Below are 15540 nucleotides of genomic sequence, written 5' to 3'. Positions count from 1 at the left end.
GAAATTCGACTTTTCTGGCAACGTTTTGATTTATATCTCTTGAATTTCAATGAAACAAACAATAAAACTTTGACGTTTTAATAAGGTTAAATTATAATAACAAACTTATTTTGTTAATCAATGTACAGTGTGAACTTTGGTACACTTAGGAGCTTTTTTATATTTCTATTGAAAAAAAGTGTTATAATATGTCAGATATTTTCGTCAGTTCTAACCAGTTCTGTTGTATGCAGTACCGTGTACTCTTATGTATACATATACTCTCCAATAAATATTACGTATCTATAATAACGCATCAAAACACGTCCTTATTCCCATTTAGCGTAAGCTATACCTACATACCAAATTAGTAAAAAAAAAATAATAAAATCTTAAAACTCACACAACTCTATTAATTTTAATTCAATTACAGTCAAATATAGCTCATTTGACGCAAAATTAAATTTACTATAATAGTAGAGTACTAAAAAAAATCCTCAATATCGGATAATATCGTAAAAATTATGTCAAAGTTGAAAAAATAGAGAAAAAATAAAAAATTCCAAATACTTCCGTCTACAGTCTCGTCAGTTGTCATTTCAGAAAAATTGTCAACACACTGTCAGAAAGGCTTGTTTTTGTTCTTTCGAACTAAAAAAGCAAATTCGAAATCGGATGGAAATTGACGAAGTTAGGAGTTATTCTTCACATCAACCTATTGAAAAACGGTTTTATGGCCATAAAATGAGATTTTGGGGGTGTATTGGAAATTTCTCCTATACCATTTTTCTTAGTTTTGCTATACCTACAAGTTGTGCTAGGTCTCCATAAAAGTATAATTTCACTGTCGCACAGTGAATAAAGAAAATGTATATCAAAAATAAAAAATAAACTATAGCGTAAAGGTTTTTATTTAGTACTTTTTGTTTTTTCCATAATATTCTAAGAATTTAATTTCTTATGTGTTCTGCTTCTCCGTTATTTGACTTCACTTCAATATCTGCAGCATCATAGTTGGGGGTCTCATCGGATAACTCTTCATCCGGAAGTTGAACATTGTAAAGCAGACAACTGTTGTACAAAGCTGCACACACATTAATAATTTGTGTTGCTTTTTTTGGAGAAAAGTGGAGAGTTCTCGTCTGCAACAAGCATCTAAATCGGTTTTTCAAGACTCCAATTGTTCTCTCAATGTTACTTCTCAACGGAATTTCAATTGGTGTTTATTACATACCGAGGAGCCAAGTATTGCGACGGTCATTGAGATGTTGCTGAGCTTTCAATGACGACATGTTGAAAGCCATAGAATCATGAGTAGCTCCTGGATTTTTCGCATTTATATAAGTTATTTTCATTGTATGATCACAAACCTACAATTTACATTACTCGCATTGAGATGAATCACCGAACCCCAACTCCGTTGTACTCATTTTCACAAAAAATACTTTTTTTAACTTTTAAAAATGTTGTTAACAAAGAATTTTAACACAACCGCTTTTTCTTTTATTTTGATTTGCTGTATCAGCTGAGAAAAAATGATCTATTGTAAATGCGTCGAGCGATCGAAATTCACAATAGTCCTATTCTTCAGCGAATGAGCACCATAATACCAAATGAAAATTCGTTCGATCAGCACTTTCGACTACAGTCGAAGATCGAATGTTGCTCGTAATAAGGGCCATTGTTTCGATGGTGGGACCTACAGTTTTAAGCCGACTCCAAACGGCAAATGGTTTTTTATAAGAAACTTTTTCATGACTCGGATACGCTCGGAGGTTTGACATTGTCTGCTGAAGAGCAACCGCTATTAGACAAGCAAACCTTTTTTCACATTTTGCTGTTTCATGCACGGAGATTCGAATCTACTCACTCCCGACGGTTCAACCCATTCGGCTACGGCAGCCGAACAGGTACAAGTATCAATTAACAAGTAATTTACAAGTTTTGGAAGCAGTCAAGAGCATTATAAAAGTGAGGCAACTAAGTGATTTTTCTAGGCTGAGTCAAACAAAAAAGTCTTAGGGATTGAAGTCTTGAATATATGTACGAGTATGTTGAATTCGGGAACCTTTTGTTTTCCCAGGAATTCTAAATACTATTATTTTGGCAGCATCTGTATATATAAGTATTTATAGAAAAGCACCATAGAGTGGAATGTTGAATAGGGCGGTGCACTACAAGCTTTTGTGGGTTTGCATTAAAACTCAAAGCCGTTTTTGGTAACTGACCGTCTAAAACGTGCGCCGCAAGCATAAAATATGACATTGACAAAAACTACAAATACAAGAAATACATATGCATGTTGGTTCAAAATATACTGCCTATGTATATGGAGAACGAAAGTCCAAGCCAAATGCAGACAAGGGAAAAATATTTTTCCATTTTCGCTGTGAATGACCTGAACGAATAGTTGAAAATGTGTACCAATGCCTGTGAGCGCGGGTGCGGCTCTGACGGAAGCGGTTGGCTGCACTGATATAGCAAGACTACGAATTTTTTGTTTATTTGCACAACGATATGACAACATTTAGGTGGTGGCATTGATGGCAGGGCGCTCTCAAACCTATGCAAAAATAAAAAATGCCCAATAAAAAATCGGCATAGATAGGCATGTGAAAAGTTTTAAATGGGAATCATATTTTTTCTTCAACTATTTTTATATATTTTTCTACTGTACATACCATAAATATTTAAGCGCGCCGCATGTTGCACCTTTCCCGCACGATTCTCCGCAATGCACGAATATTCGCCACCATCCTCAACCATGACGTGGCTAATGTTGACGTGACTAATTACATCGCCATGGACTGTGATGTATTGCCCAATCATAAATCTGTATAGCAGCGTATGAAAAGAAATATTTAAAAGGAGAGAAATGTTAGGGAGTGGCATACACAAGTATTGATAGAGAAAATATAAGTATATAATGTATAAGCAGTATAATATGGTACAAGGTAGATTTGCCTTTAGGCAGAGCGATATAATCATACATTAGTGACTATTATTTAGCAGATTCTTTTGAATACAAAATAAAATGCTTTACATAGACTACCCCGCATATATGTAGGTGCGTAAGAGTATTTCAGTTTTGTACACGCAATGGTAGCTGGAGCCCCGATGTAATTTCACATTTTCCTTCTTAAATGACAAAAGACCTAAAAACTGATCGCCTGTCATACACGCTTCTCATCCTCTCAAGTACAACACGTTACTCTCTACATTTTATAAAATAAAGTTCAGAAATATGTATATATGTCGGTTAATAACTATCCACATACTATCAGAAATATGTATTAAGACACAATGAGTTAAAAACTTATCAAAATAATTTGCAAACTACAGCAAACGATTTTCAATCACCTTCATTCAATGAGATTTACCGAAAATTTGGGTTGCCTCACGAGCTCAACGAAAAAAAAAAACAAAGAAAGTCGGCTTCAAATTGCTTCTCAGCATCTCGCCCGCCGTCAAGCAACACGCGGTCATAAACAGTGCTTTTTGAGCCGAATCGTCACGAGATATGAAAATAGTAGATATACATCAATATGAAGCAAATAAAGGAGGGGTGGCTCCAGGAGATACGCCAAAGCCGAGAGTCGAGTCGGATCTTTATCCAAAGAAGAGACCGGGAGGACATGGTGCACTGGGAAATGCTCGAAAACATGTCACGGTCAACAAGGAGCTCTAGATTGCCAGGCTACACCGCGTGAATGAGACTATCCGACTGAAAAGACCTGAGCATAATGGTTAAACCAAGGTCCTTCACGACAGCGGTACGCCACATTTTGAACAAGTCGTCAAAATCACTCGAATGGGAGATCCTTTAGCATCTACCGTATTCTCTGGACCTTGCACCGACCGATCACCATATTTCTCCGCTCCCTGTCAAACCATATGAGGTTCTTTAAAACTGGCTTAATAGCTTCTTTGACACCAGACCAAGTGATTTTATAGCAGAACGGCATCAAAAAGTTTGTCGATTTGATATGATTGTACAATTTTACTCGATAGAACAAAAGTTGTGAGTTCTCAATGACCTGCTGGAGGAGCTGGCGAGAAAGGGCTGCATGGTAATTGCTTACGTGGATGGCATGACTCTTATTGCTAGAGAACAGTTGGTAGATATGATTTGATGCAGGGATACCTCAACGTAGTTGTTAGTTGGGATTGCGGCCTATCGCGAAATCCTCTTAAGACGTAGCTCGTCCTATTTTTGAGGAAATATAAAATACCCACAGCTCAATTCAGCTTTCTGATAAAGTGAAATACCAAGGTTTAATCCTTGACAGAAAGTTATAGTATGTAAAAGCCCAAACATTGAGGAGAGGTTAAGAAAGGCGACAATTGCCTTGTATGGAAAAAAGATAGGCCTCTCGCCAAGAGTTGTATTTTGGCGAATTTTGTTGCATCTACTCATTGTCTCCTAGAACTCACTGGAGAGGATGGCATCGGTGAATAATCTGCAGAGAGTTCAAAGATCTGCATTTATTGGAATCAGTGAGACGCTTCGGAATACTCCTACTCTAGCGCTTAACGCAATATTAAATCTGGTACGTGTAGGCATCGCGTGTAAAACTTAACCACATGCGGTTTGCTCCTCGAAGCGTGGGCTTCGCGTCAACTCAGCGAGCGCTGGACAAGTACACAAACTTGTAAGGTCGTGAGATCCCTCTGCCCACATGTGGATCCGAGCCATTCGAGGGTTCAAGTAATTAAGTAACAAGTAATTAAAGAAGACTTTTGAAGGCTTATGTGTCTCACTTCAAGCGGTTATTATGAATAACAGGATAACATTGACTCAGATGATTATTTTTTTGTGAGTAAGACAAATGCGTAAGCCAAATTTGCTAAAAAATGGATAAAAATTAATACTTACATCCTCATGAAAGAAGGCGTGTAAGTGAGCCAATCTTTAACATATTTCGTAATTTTTCATTCTTAAGAGGAAATAGAATAAATACAAATTTCAACGAAATCGGACCATGATTCCAAATTTGCTCAGAATATATTTTTAGACGTTAATCTCTTGGCTATTCAATTCTAAGGTAAAGTGATTCCCACGCTACAGCCCTGTTTCCTATCCCCAAGGCTTTATTCGTGAACTGTGGTCAGCTTATGAGAGCATTGATTGGTCAGTGGTACAGCCATTTCAGCGTATTCTGTTTAGGGTTCGACTTAAGAGAATGTATTACTGCTGTATATTTTTCATATAATATTTCTTCTTATTCTTTCCAAGTTTTGCTGGAATTACTCTTAATCATTATTATTATTATTTTTTTTGTGATTGATGTTTTGCCTTGTTTAATAACGTTTGTAAAATGACTTACTATTTGTTTCTTGTTTTCTTTTATGCATGCCCATTTATGTATGTACACTACATATGTACTATGGTGCTTTCGACATGCTTTCCTAATTGGCAATTAATTATGTTGGTAAAGTAACGATGCCAACTTTGCTACGAACTGCCTGCTGAAACGGATATTGACGATGGATGGAGATGTAAAATCAAGCAATGCGAATGTATGAAAGTGGATAAGTATACGTTTATAAATAGAAAATGCCTGTAGAAAATCGAATACTACTGAGTTGGGAAGCTCATCAGAAATCGGTCAGTTTGATTTGAATGAGTTAGAACAGTTGGATTTTGATTGAAATGAGTTAGAACAATTGTAGTCGAAAATTAGTTATTTAACGAAGTGAAAAAAAATGGTTTTCAGAGGTGTGATTTTGATATTCAAAGAAGAATGCTATTTCCTATGGCCTCCTCCACCTATAGCCTCACGAACTCCATCTTTGAGGTATTGAATCGGAACTGGACTATTGGCGTAAGCCTTCCCTTTCACGTGGCTCGAAAGAAAAAAGTCACAAGGTATTAAATCACAAGATCTCGATGGCCAATTGTGATCACCTCTTCGAGAGATAACACGACCCGGAAACTTTTCCCGTAAAAGATCAATGGTTTCGTTGCTTGTGTGACACGTAGCGTTGTCTTGTTGAAAATAAACTTTGTCCAGATCAGTACCATCCAATTATGGCCATAAATCATAGTAAATCATCTCTCCTGTTTAACACCTAACACCTGTTATTGGAAAACCCTATATATAAAGTAGGTAAATAACTGTATAAGAACTGTATATGTAATTTACTGGAGCTATTATTGGCGACCGCCGTAGCCGAATGTGTTGGTGCGCGGCTACCATTCGGAAGTGCACGGGTTCGAAGCCCCGGAAACCGGACAGAAGAAGAGCAAACGCTCTTCGGCATGCAATGGTAAATTTCCGAGCGCATTTCTGTCGTGAAAAAGCTCCTCACAAAAGCCATCTGGCGTTCGGAGGTGTGCGTGAAACTGTTGGTCCCTCCATTTACCTCCAAAAATATCAAGGTGCATGCCACAAAGAGGAGTAGGAGCTCGACCTAACACGGTGCAACCTCCAGTATATGAGTAATATTATGGCTAAGTGCTGTCAAAATTTTCCTACAGGCTGTGCAGCCTATGAGTTCCGAAGGATTGTAAGGATTGTTGTATTTGTGATTTAATTAGCGGAAATTTCATTGCAACAAGTTCTTCAGCAAATTACATAGTTCTTTGAATATTCAGTTGATTGGCCAGAGTGAATGAAGGCCGAAGGGGTGTTAGAGAAGTACGAGTGGCGGCATATTGTTTAACTTTTATTTTGTGCATAAATCTTTATGGTTTTTAATTATGAATCCAGTTTTAGTTCCAGATTTTTGGTGCACACAAAGTTTATTCCAACATTACCAGTACAATAATTATTGTATGCTTTTAGTAGCTTTCAGTAGCGTCAACTATGCTGAAGTCACTTCTGCTCTCTTGCTTTCTCTTGGTAATGGCATTGATGTTTAATGTTTCTACATTTGTATTTTCCCTTTTTTTAAATTTAGACAAAACGTTTAGTTATTGTAATATATTTGTAGGCTTTTAAAACCACTGGTACCAAGGTTTTTGGTACGGCAATAGGCTTATTGTCGAACAGCAAAGTTTTTGTGTGGAAAAATAGTTCTATTATAGTTCTTTTACAGAATCTTTTAAATTTTTTAAATAGTAAGTATGAAGGGTGATCAGAAGCGATTTTCATTAAGCACTTAATAAGGCTGATAAGAGCGAAATCCAAGGACAGCTACTTATATTTCTAATGAAAGCCTGCTAAAAATGTTATTGATGCCACATTTAAATTACTAGAAGAATAGCCAGATGGTTACATTTTCACATCAGTCGAAGTATGCTTAATCAGCTTTAACACGCGTTAATTGCGTCAATAATCAATAATCCAAGTTTGGGTAATATCCACCGGACTTAAATCTCTTAGAAAATGTTAACGACCACGTTTTTCAGAGTTTATTTCGGTCACGAAAAAATATGCCCACGTCTGTTAATCATAGGCGTTGTAGATTCTTAAGCAAATGGAATATTCAAGCTATCATTTGATCTATGGTAGTTGTTTTCTATAAACGGGAAGCCTTGTCTCTGCCTTTGATCGTGACAATATTTTTATGAGATTTGGTTTTTGTAATTGGTATGCTAGCCATTACTACAAGGTGTGCATCACAATAGCCTCTCTGCACATAACCTAGTAAGTAGCTACTCAAATGATTTAACCGAAATAAATCGTGGAAATTTAGATCACTTGTTATACAAACGCAAAATACAGGGTGTCCTGTAGCAGAATTAGATTTTAAATTTAAAATTTCTCCCTAACCGTTGGGCGTATGAGCGGAGAGAGGGCTGCGTTGAATTGTTATTCTTTCGGGTTAATAAGTCACGATATCGCAGTGAAGACCATTGACTCGTGTGCATTTGCTCGTATTAGGTTTTTTACATTTACTTGTTACAATATTTGACATTTACGTGATGCCTCAAGTAAAGATTTGAATCATTCATGGGTTCGAAGGTTCCGGTCAACAAGTTCAGTGGCAAAAAGACCACGGCTGGGGCTCAGCCGAACATCGAAAACAAACGAAAATATTGAACTCGTTGCTGCAAGTTTGTACTGTAACCCTCCTCAGTCCATGCGGCAAGAGAACGGCTGCCCTGGGACTTCCAAAACCTGTTGTGCGTGGATCGTCATAGTGCCAAAGTGGCGATTTGGTGGAAATTATGAAGTAGTGGAATAATTAGACCAAATTTTTTGGAAAATCGTCGAGGCCCAGCAATTTATGTTGTTGTTATTTTTGCTGCGTAAACATTCCCTATACATATAGGGGGGAAACTAATGAAGTGAAAGTGGTCGGTGTCTCTTTGCGGCACATGCTCAACTAATTTTTGCCAATGAGGAGAGAATATCCTTCTTTGAGTAGTCACCTATAGTTTTAGCCTACAAATGGCCAGTGAGACTATGGCAATACTGCGTTATTTCGTCCTTAAGAAACTGATAAGCCGTTTCGGTGTCATATCCTGGCCACTCGACCGGTCTTACCCCTATTAACTTAATTCCATGCAATTATATAAACAGTCTATAAAACAAACCCATCGAATTATGACATCCCGACAACACTTCTCCAGCGAGTGGCGCGAAGTACGGAGGATAGATTCCAAGAATGTATCCGAGTAACGGTCAATATTTAGAAGAAATAATTTTCCCTTCTTCTTCTTTTTCTTTGTAATAGTTATTGGAATAAATTTATATCATTAGTAATTAGGTTTTAGTTCTTAATTCTGCCACGGGATATCCTGTGTAAAGGTTTTATAAGAATTTAAATTCTAGGATTACTTCTCAATATTATAATCGCGAAAATGTGAGTGTGGTAATTTTCGGGTTTTGAGGAGGTATAAAACCTTTTCAGTTAGCTTATTTATCATTTACTTCACAACCGTTGGGGATACCTTTCTTGCAGCAAGGGCAAGCACGGATTATTTAAATAAAGTTACATATAACGCAGAAAAATAGAGAAATTTGGTGATCAGGAAAATACTTTTTTCTAAAAAGTGCGCCAAAAATACAAACTGAGCAAGATCTGAAAATTAAATTAAATTAATCTTATTATGAGGCTGAAACTCTTGTAGGTGACTCCCGAAGTTGCTGACTTAAACGGGTGTAAAATGATGAGGAATGAGCTGGTGAACGATCCTTTACGGAAACCATCTACAATTTCTTATTCCTTCAATAGATCGAACAGACGAGTTTCGTGGTGTTACCGAATTACCACTGCCAAGCACACCTGGCCGCCTTTCCATAAAAATAAATGCTGCAGAACAGTTGGATGCACTAAATATTTGAGAAAAAGAGGAAGACAAAGGAATGGAATGAAACAATGAGTTCATGCCGGTAAGCAAAAAAATCATGGCTATACAGAGCAACTTTTCGAATGCAATCTCAAACATTTTAACAACACAGCAGTTAGCAGACGGTAAATTCAATTGGCATGCAATCGCAACAGAAACTGACAATCAGAAAGAAAAAGTTAAAAAAAATCAAACGCACACACTGCCTTATTTCACATGTTAAACAAACAACCAACATAACCACAACCCAAATGAATAGTTTGGTTTAGTTGGTTGCGTGTCAGACTCCCATCAGAGGAATTTGTTTACTTGCTGAAGTAAATGTGCGAGTATATGGAACGCCGCTATTGGTGGTATGAGTTGAAAAGTTCCTTGTCGGCAGTTTGCAGTAGTATTGAGTTTTGCTTGATTTTATACGTGATGCTTCCCAGCTGGTTTGTTGATTGTTTGCATTTGGTGTTGTGTTGGCGTTAAAGCGGAAAAGGAAGTTAAAACTTCAATATGCGCACACATACACACGCACAGATACATGAACACACAGATAGATATGTTTTATTCAAAAAAAAGCTCAAAAGTGTTAGCAAAATAATCAACCAAGCAAGCAGGGGAACGAGCAGGTTAGAACCATGTGCATGTATTTGTGCAATTGTGAAAGCACCCTGTACGGAAGCGCACTAAAGAACTATGAAGAGTCCGTGTTATTACTCTTCTCCACGTGAATCCATTCCTTGTTTTATGAAACCAGTACACATTTCGGTGTCTTGTAAAGGCGTTAAATCTCTTCATTTCTGCGAAAAAGAGGTTAAGATCGAAGAAAAAGTATATAAAGAGGATATCTTAGGAGCAGTAGTTTGGTGAAGCAGTAGAACAGTACTCTCTTTAATGGAGAGCGTTGGATCTTTCAGAAAGATTCCGCTCCATCCCATAAGGGAAAAGCCACCCAGCAGTGGTTAAAAAACAGTATTCCTGGAAGTCTAGATCTGAATCGCTTGTTCTGTCGAAGACCTCACAGAAATTTGGAGAGTCTCAAACAATCTTTGGTCCGAGCCGCGAGATCAATATGCATGGAAACCGTGCATGCTGCAATTTACGTGATCAAATAAAACTAATTTCATTCAAAAGAGTATAATATAGGGTGGACCATGTAAATTTTGCTTTTTGAATCGGCTATAAAAAACACTAAACTTTTTTATTCTGAAGATTGAACATTGTCATTTATGAATGAAAAATAATATCGTTCCAATGACTGCCACGACTGGCTTTACAGTAGGCCATTCGATCAATCCAATTTTTAAGCACATTTTCGATTGTTTGTGCTACAATTTCATGAATGACAACTTCGATTTCGTGTTTTAAAGCATCAATCGTCTCTGGATGGCTCGCATAGCATTTGTCCTTAACGGCTCCTCACAAAAAATAGTCCAATGGGCTTAAATCACAGCTCCGAGGCGGCCAATTGATATCGGAATTTCGGCTGATTATTCGGTTTTCAAAAACGGTAGCCAAAAGTTCGAGTGTAACTTTGGTAGCGTGACAAGTTGCACCGTCGTGTTGATACCAAATGTCGTCCATGTCATCCTCTTGAATTTTTGGAAACAAAAACTCGTTGATCATGTCACGGTAACGCTCGCCATTTACTGTAACCGCGGAAGAAGAAGAAGACTCACCACTTTGGAAATAGGTTTTCAATATTTCCCAATTTTGTTCAAGCGTATAGCGCCCCATTTCGTAAATGTCAAACCTTTAAGTAAATTATGAACACATTTGACATGTCATTTGTGTTACCATTCTCAAAAAAATAGGTGATTCAAAAAGCAAACGCTATATGGCCCATCCTGTAGTTTCATATCTATAATGGACTTAACTTGTAATGGAACTTATGGTAGGGTCAGATATATATTTATACCCCAGTAGAGTTAAGGCCTATCTTTGTATTTGTACTTGTGTTGTTTGTATCAAATAAACGTCACTCGATCTATCGCTATCGAGTCCTGACATACCACATCCATTGATACTTGTCAGCCAAATGTATGAGCTTCTTTCTGAGATGGCACATCAAAGAGTCTTGCGCTTTGTTGAAGATTGGCACTACAGCAGCAATATTTTCAACAGAACGTCTAGTTTTTAATCTTTGGTCTGCCAGTCTTTTTTTCTCCTCGATAAAACCAGTTGCTTGAAATTTGTTTACCAAACTGAAATATTGTCGCCTCATTTTAACGATTATATATGCAAAAAGAATCAGGAATTTCGCGATATGTTGCTCTTAAAAATCGTCCAACAGGCACGCCCACCTCCCTTATAAAGTTAATTTTCAAAAGTAAAACAAAGGAAGTATCGCGTGGGCCCGAAAAAGAAATACGGACGTAGATTTTGAAAAATGTGTGTTGCCACGCTCACTTACGGGTTCCATAAATGCGTGTATCTCATGAACTCGGCCAAACTTTCCGCTCCTATTGCTCTCCCGCTCATTTATATCTGATATAAATATTCTTTAGTTCGGTTAAAATCACGTTTCTTTTATCTGTTCAAACTAAACTTTCGACACAAAAAATAAGTACATAAAACAATCTGGAATGGCTTAGAATGTAGTAATAGAATGTCAATCAATGATTTCGAGGGTTAATTTCATGCCGAGACTCAGTTAATGGTTTCATTTTGTCCTTATTTGGTGTGAGTGCCTAAATGTCTTCAAACTTTGTTTCTACTTTCGTAACGTAAAAGTCTTGGAATTCTGTTGCCATTACTATTTAAAAAGGGTTGAGAGTTTGGTACTTCCTAAATTCAGATACATTTTAAAACCAGAGTACGACGACCAAGATTATTTCTGGGTGACCTTTATCATAAGGTGTAGTTAGAACCTCGTTAGTTTTAATTTTTTATTTTTTTTGTTTGGTGTTGCATATTGTTACCAATATTAAGTATTTGACCACGCCCTACTCTGAATACAGTTAAATCTAATTCCAAACCGCTGATGAAATCTTACTGATCCGGATTTTTCATACACGGTATGTTGTGCGTTGATGGAAAAAGAGTGAGGAAAAGAAAGTTTCAAACTTTTTCGACTTGACGCTACGCCGATACAACAAGCACAGGAGTATGTATGTATGCGCATACAGTACTTCTCCCTGTGGACAACTTGAAGCGCTTTAAACGTCGTATCGGTGCTAACATACCAACAACTAGGCAATGCATGGCTATATATATGTATATATATACGAGTATATATAAGTATGTGTGTGTTTGTCCTCTGTTGGCATCTGAGTGGTATGTTTCGTGATTCTGTTGACAATGGTTGACATCAGCTTCGGTCATATCCTACAGCAAGCAAACAACAATAAAAACACATTCTTATTTTATGATAACACATCTAAATGAAAACAAATACTGGCTCCTGTTGTCATCCAGAATGTTTGTTGTCTGCTGTGATTTCTTTTACGTGTTCCCTGATTTTCTGCTGTCATACCTTTGCTGTATGGATGCTCGCGCACTTAGGTCCAAGAGTATGATAATTTGTTCATATAACGGTTGTTTGTAATATCATAAAGGAATCGAGATAGATGTAGGCATGCATGTATATACTTAAAAACTCAAACTGAGGAGAGGAACCGATTAAGCCATGTCTTAATGTCCGTTTGTCAGACCTGGGAAACATATTACCCTTTCTCCCAAGTAGATTTTTATTGAAAATGGACGAAATTGGCTAATAACTAGGCCCACCTTCTATATAACACTAAGTTTCAAAAAGAAAAAAAACTTGATATCTTTGTTATTAATGAAGCAAAATTACTTAAATTTGATACAGATGATGAACCCGAGAAAAGAACGACGCAAGTAAAATTTAAATAAATTGGTGATTCCACGCCCAATTTTTGATAGCTGAGTTTATCTGTTTAACTACTTAAAAAACCTCGTCCGAATGTATTACATGTCTTGCTCTCCATCTTATTTAGATCCGATACAAATAATACTTAGTTCGGTTAAAAGAAGCACCCACTTTGTATAGGTTAAGTCCAAATTTCTGGCTGAAGTAGTTGAAAAAATTCTAAAAGTTTTCACAAATATCATTTTTTAGAAACTTAAAATATAACTAGATTCTTAATATGGTCTGTCATATGTCCTTTATAATTTTAAAGAACAAGTACACCCAACTTCTTTTATAGAAATAAAAGAATTTTTTGTTCTAGCTCGAATACATAAACACATTTTTTAATTTTTATTTTGGCAGTATCTTATAAAAACTTATTTATACAGCAAAAAAATATAATTGGGGGAATAACCCCTGGTATACATAAGTAAACAAATCGTCGGTCGGTTTATGCCCATATGTGTGTTAGTCACGTGGTCTATTATTTCATGGCTTGTTTACTTTACGGGGAATACCCGATTCTTATTATCGCTTTTTTGTTTAGCTCGTTGTACTTCAGCGTGAAGACAGCATTTCGTTAGTCAGTATTGTGTTAAAGTTAATAAATAATTTCAATAAAGTTCTGTAAGTTAATGTTCAAATTAAAGTTTTTTTAATTAGGTGGTGAAATGCTTAGTTTGATTTATATTGTTGATAACTTTTTACTCCTAAAAAAGGTAATATTGTGTTGAATTACTTTCGGTTTAGGAAAGTTCTATAAGAATATTATTTTACATCGTTTTTACAGTACCTTTATCAATAAACTGCCTAAACAACAACAAAATATTCCGAAGAGACAACCAGTTTCGTTAGGAAACAACATAAAAATCTTAGACTGTCTGAAGAGAGGTGGCGAAGGTCCCACATCTGTTGGCAAAGCTTTTGGTTTAAGAGGAGCGACTATAAGAACAATTAGAATAAATGAGAATTCCATTCGACAATCAGTAATTTCAGGATCGGAACTAAATATCTAGTATAAATATCTTCTCATAGTCGAAATTTTGTAGAAAACGTGGATGTTTGGATGGAAGATTTGCAAAGCAAAAATGGGAAAATTATAAAAGAGAAAGAGCTTAAAATATACAACCAACTTCAAAAAATTTAAACCATCAACAAGTCTTCAGGAAACGAAGAAACTGGTATTTAGTGCAAATGAGGGGTGGTTGATAGGTTTTCTAAAAAGACACGCATTTTTCAATGTAAAAATAAAAAGAGAAGTAGCTTAAGCAGACAAATGCTGAAAAAAGTTTTCCGGATAAACTAGGAAAATAATTGATTGTATAATTTGATTATACTCCAGATCAAATATTTAATGCCGACGAATCGGGATTGTTCTGGAAGAAACGTACATAGCAGAATCTCCCTATGTATTACGGGGTTTACCAAATATATTTTTGAGCCTTTGCAACACTGCATTTGACAAGCGGTAATTCGATATTTTTATCGAAAAGTTTAGTATTATTTAGCTCACTAATAATGTTTTTCCTTACGAACTTAATTTGTTTTTTTCTCAGTGAGTTGAGTAATCCATCTCGCCCAAAAGGTGGTATTAACTGGTGAAATTGATTTATAATATTTCGATTTTTGACTTGGATTATCGAGAAGGGACTACATTGATCATCTTACTTCCAATTTTGGCGTTGAAGCACTTACCCCCTGTAAAATGTTCTACAGCAACGAGTTCCCACGTGGCCGTCGGTCCTTGCAGAATGAATTTCGTGAATGTCATCCAAAAACGGTTGTTGTGCGTCAATTGATAACGTGAGATCATCATGTGATATATGGGGAGATAGAGCTCGTTAGTGGGCCCAGCATACATGCAATGTTGCATGAACATTTAGTTGTGAAGAACGTTTGTTCTCGTCGGATACCTTATAACTTGAAAATTGCCCAAAAGTAACTCAAATCGATTGGCGTAAAGAAATTTTGAAGAAAATCAGTCACGGTAGTTCAAAGCATGCCTATCATATCTAATTTTGGACATATGCAAATGAGCCGGCCCAAATTGATATAATAGGTTTTCCAAATGAGCTTAAACCAAGAAAAGATTTTCGGGGAAGAAACACTTCAAAGCAAATGGACGCCTGTTTTTTTCGAAAAATCTGGTCAAGCTGCAGCTGTGCCACCAGAGAAACTAAAAAATAGTAAATTCTGAGAGATATAGCATCAATTGGTTGCCACAAATTTTCGGAAAATGTGAGAGTTATTGAGCAGTCAAAAGATCAAATTGGTGGATCATCCGTCTTACAGCCCTGATTTGCACCTACTGTTTTCTGAGTCGGTGACACATCAAAAATAATATACGAGGTCAACGTTTTTCGACGCCGCACTGTCAACTGTGCAATCCTTTAAGCCACTCGTTTTGGAGGTATCCGCTTCTGAGTGGCAAAAGTGACTCTGTAGGTTATTTAACTAG

The 15540-nt window shown here is 36.6% G+C and overlaps 1 protein-coding gene across 3 annotated transcripts in view; it reads right to left on the bottom strand.

Annotated features, from left to right (window-relative positions):
* Nucleotides 1–15540, bottom strand: part of LOC128862101 (cell adhesion molecule Dscam2) — a 308940-nt gene that overhangs the window by 88360 nt on the left and 205040 nt on the right. For all 3 annotated transcript variants that reach the window (XM_054100528.1, XM_054100530.1, XM_054100529.1), the window contains exon 8: nucleotides 2661–2812. In XM_054100528.1, coding sequence (XP_053956503.1) covers nucleotides 2661–2812 — 152 coding nt within the window. The remainder of the gene's footprint in view (nucleotides 1–2660; nucleotides 2813–15540) is intronic.

Source organism: Anastrepha ludens, chromosome 4 (assembly GCF_028408465.1).
Source record: "Anastrepha ludens isolate Willacy chromosome 4, idAnaLude1.1, whole genome shotgun sequence".
Taxonomy (NCBI): Eukaryota; Metazoa; Arthropoda; class Insecta; order Diptera; family Tephritidae; genus Anastrepha; species Anastrepha ludens.
The sequence above is the reverse complement of the archived record's forward strand: the minus strand, read 5'-3'. Positions and strand labels throughout refer to the sequence as shown.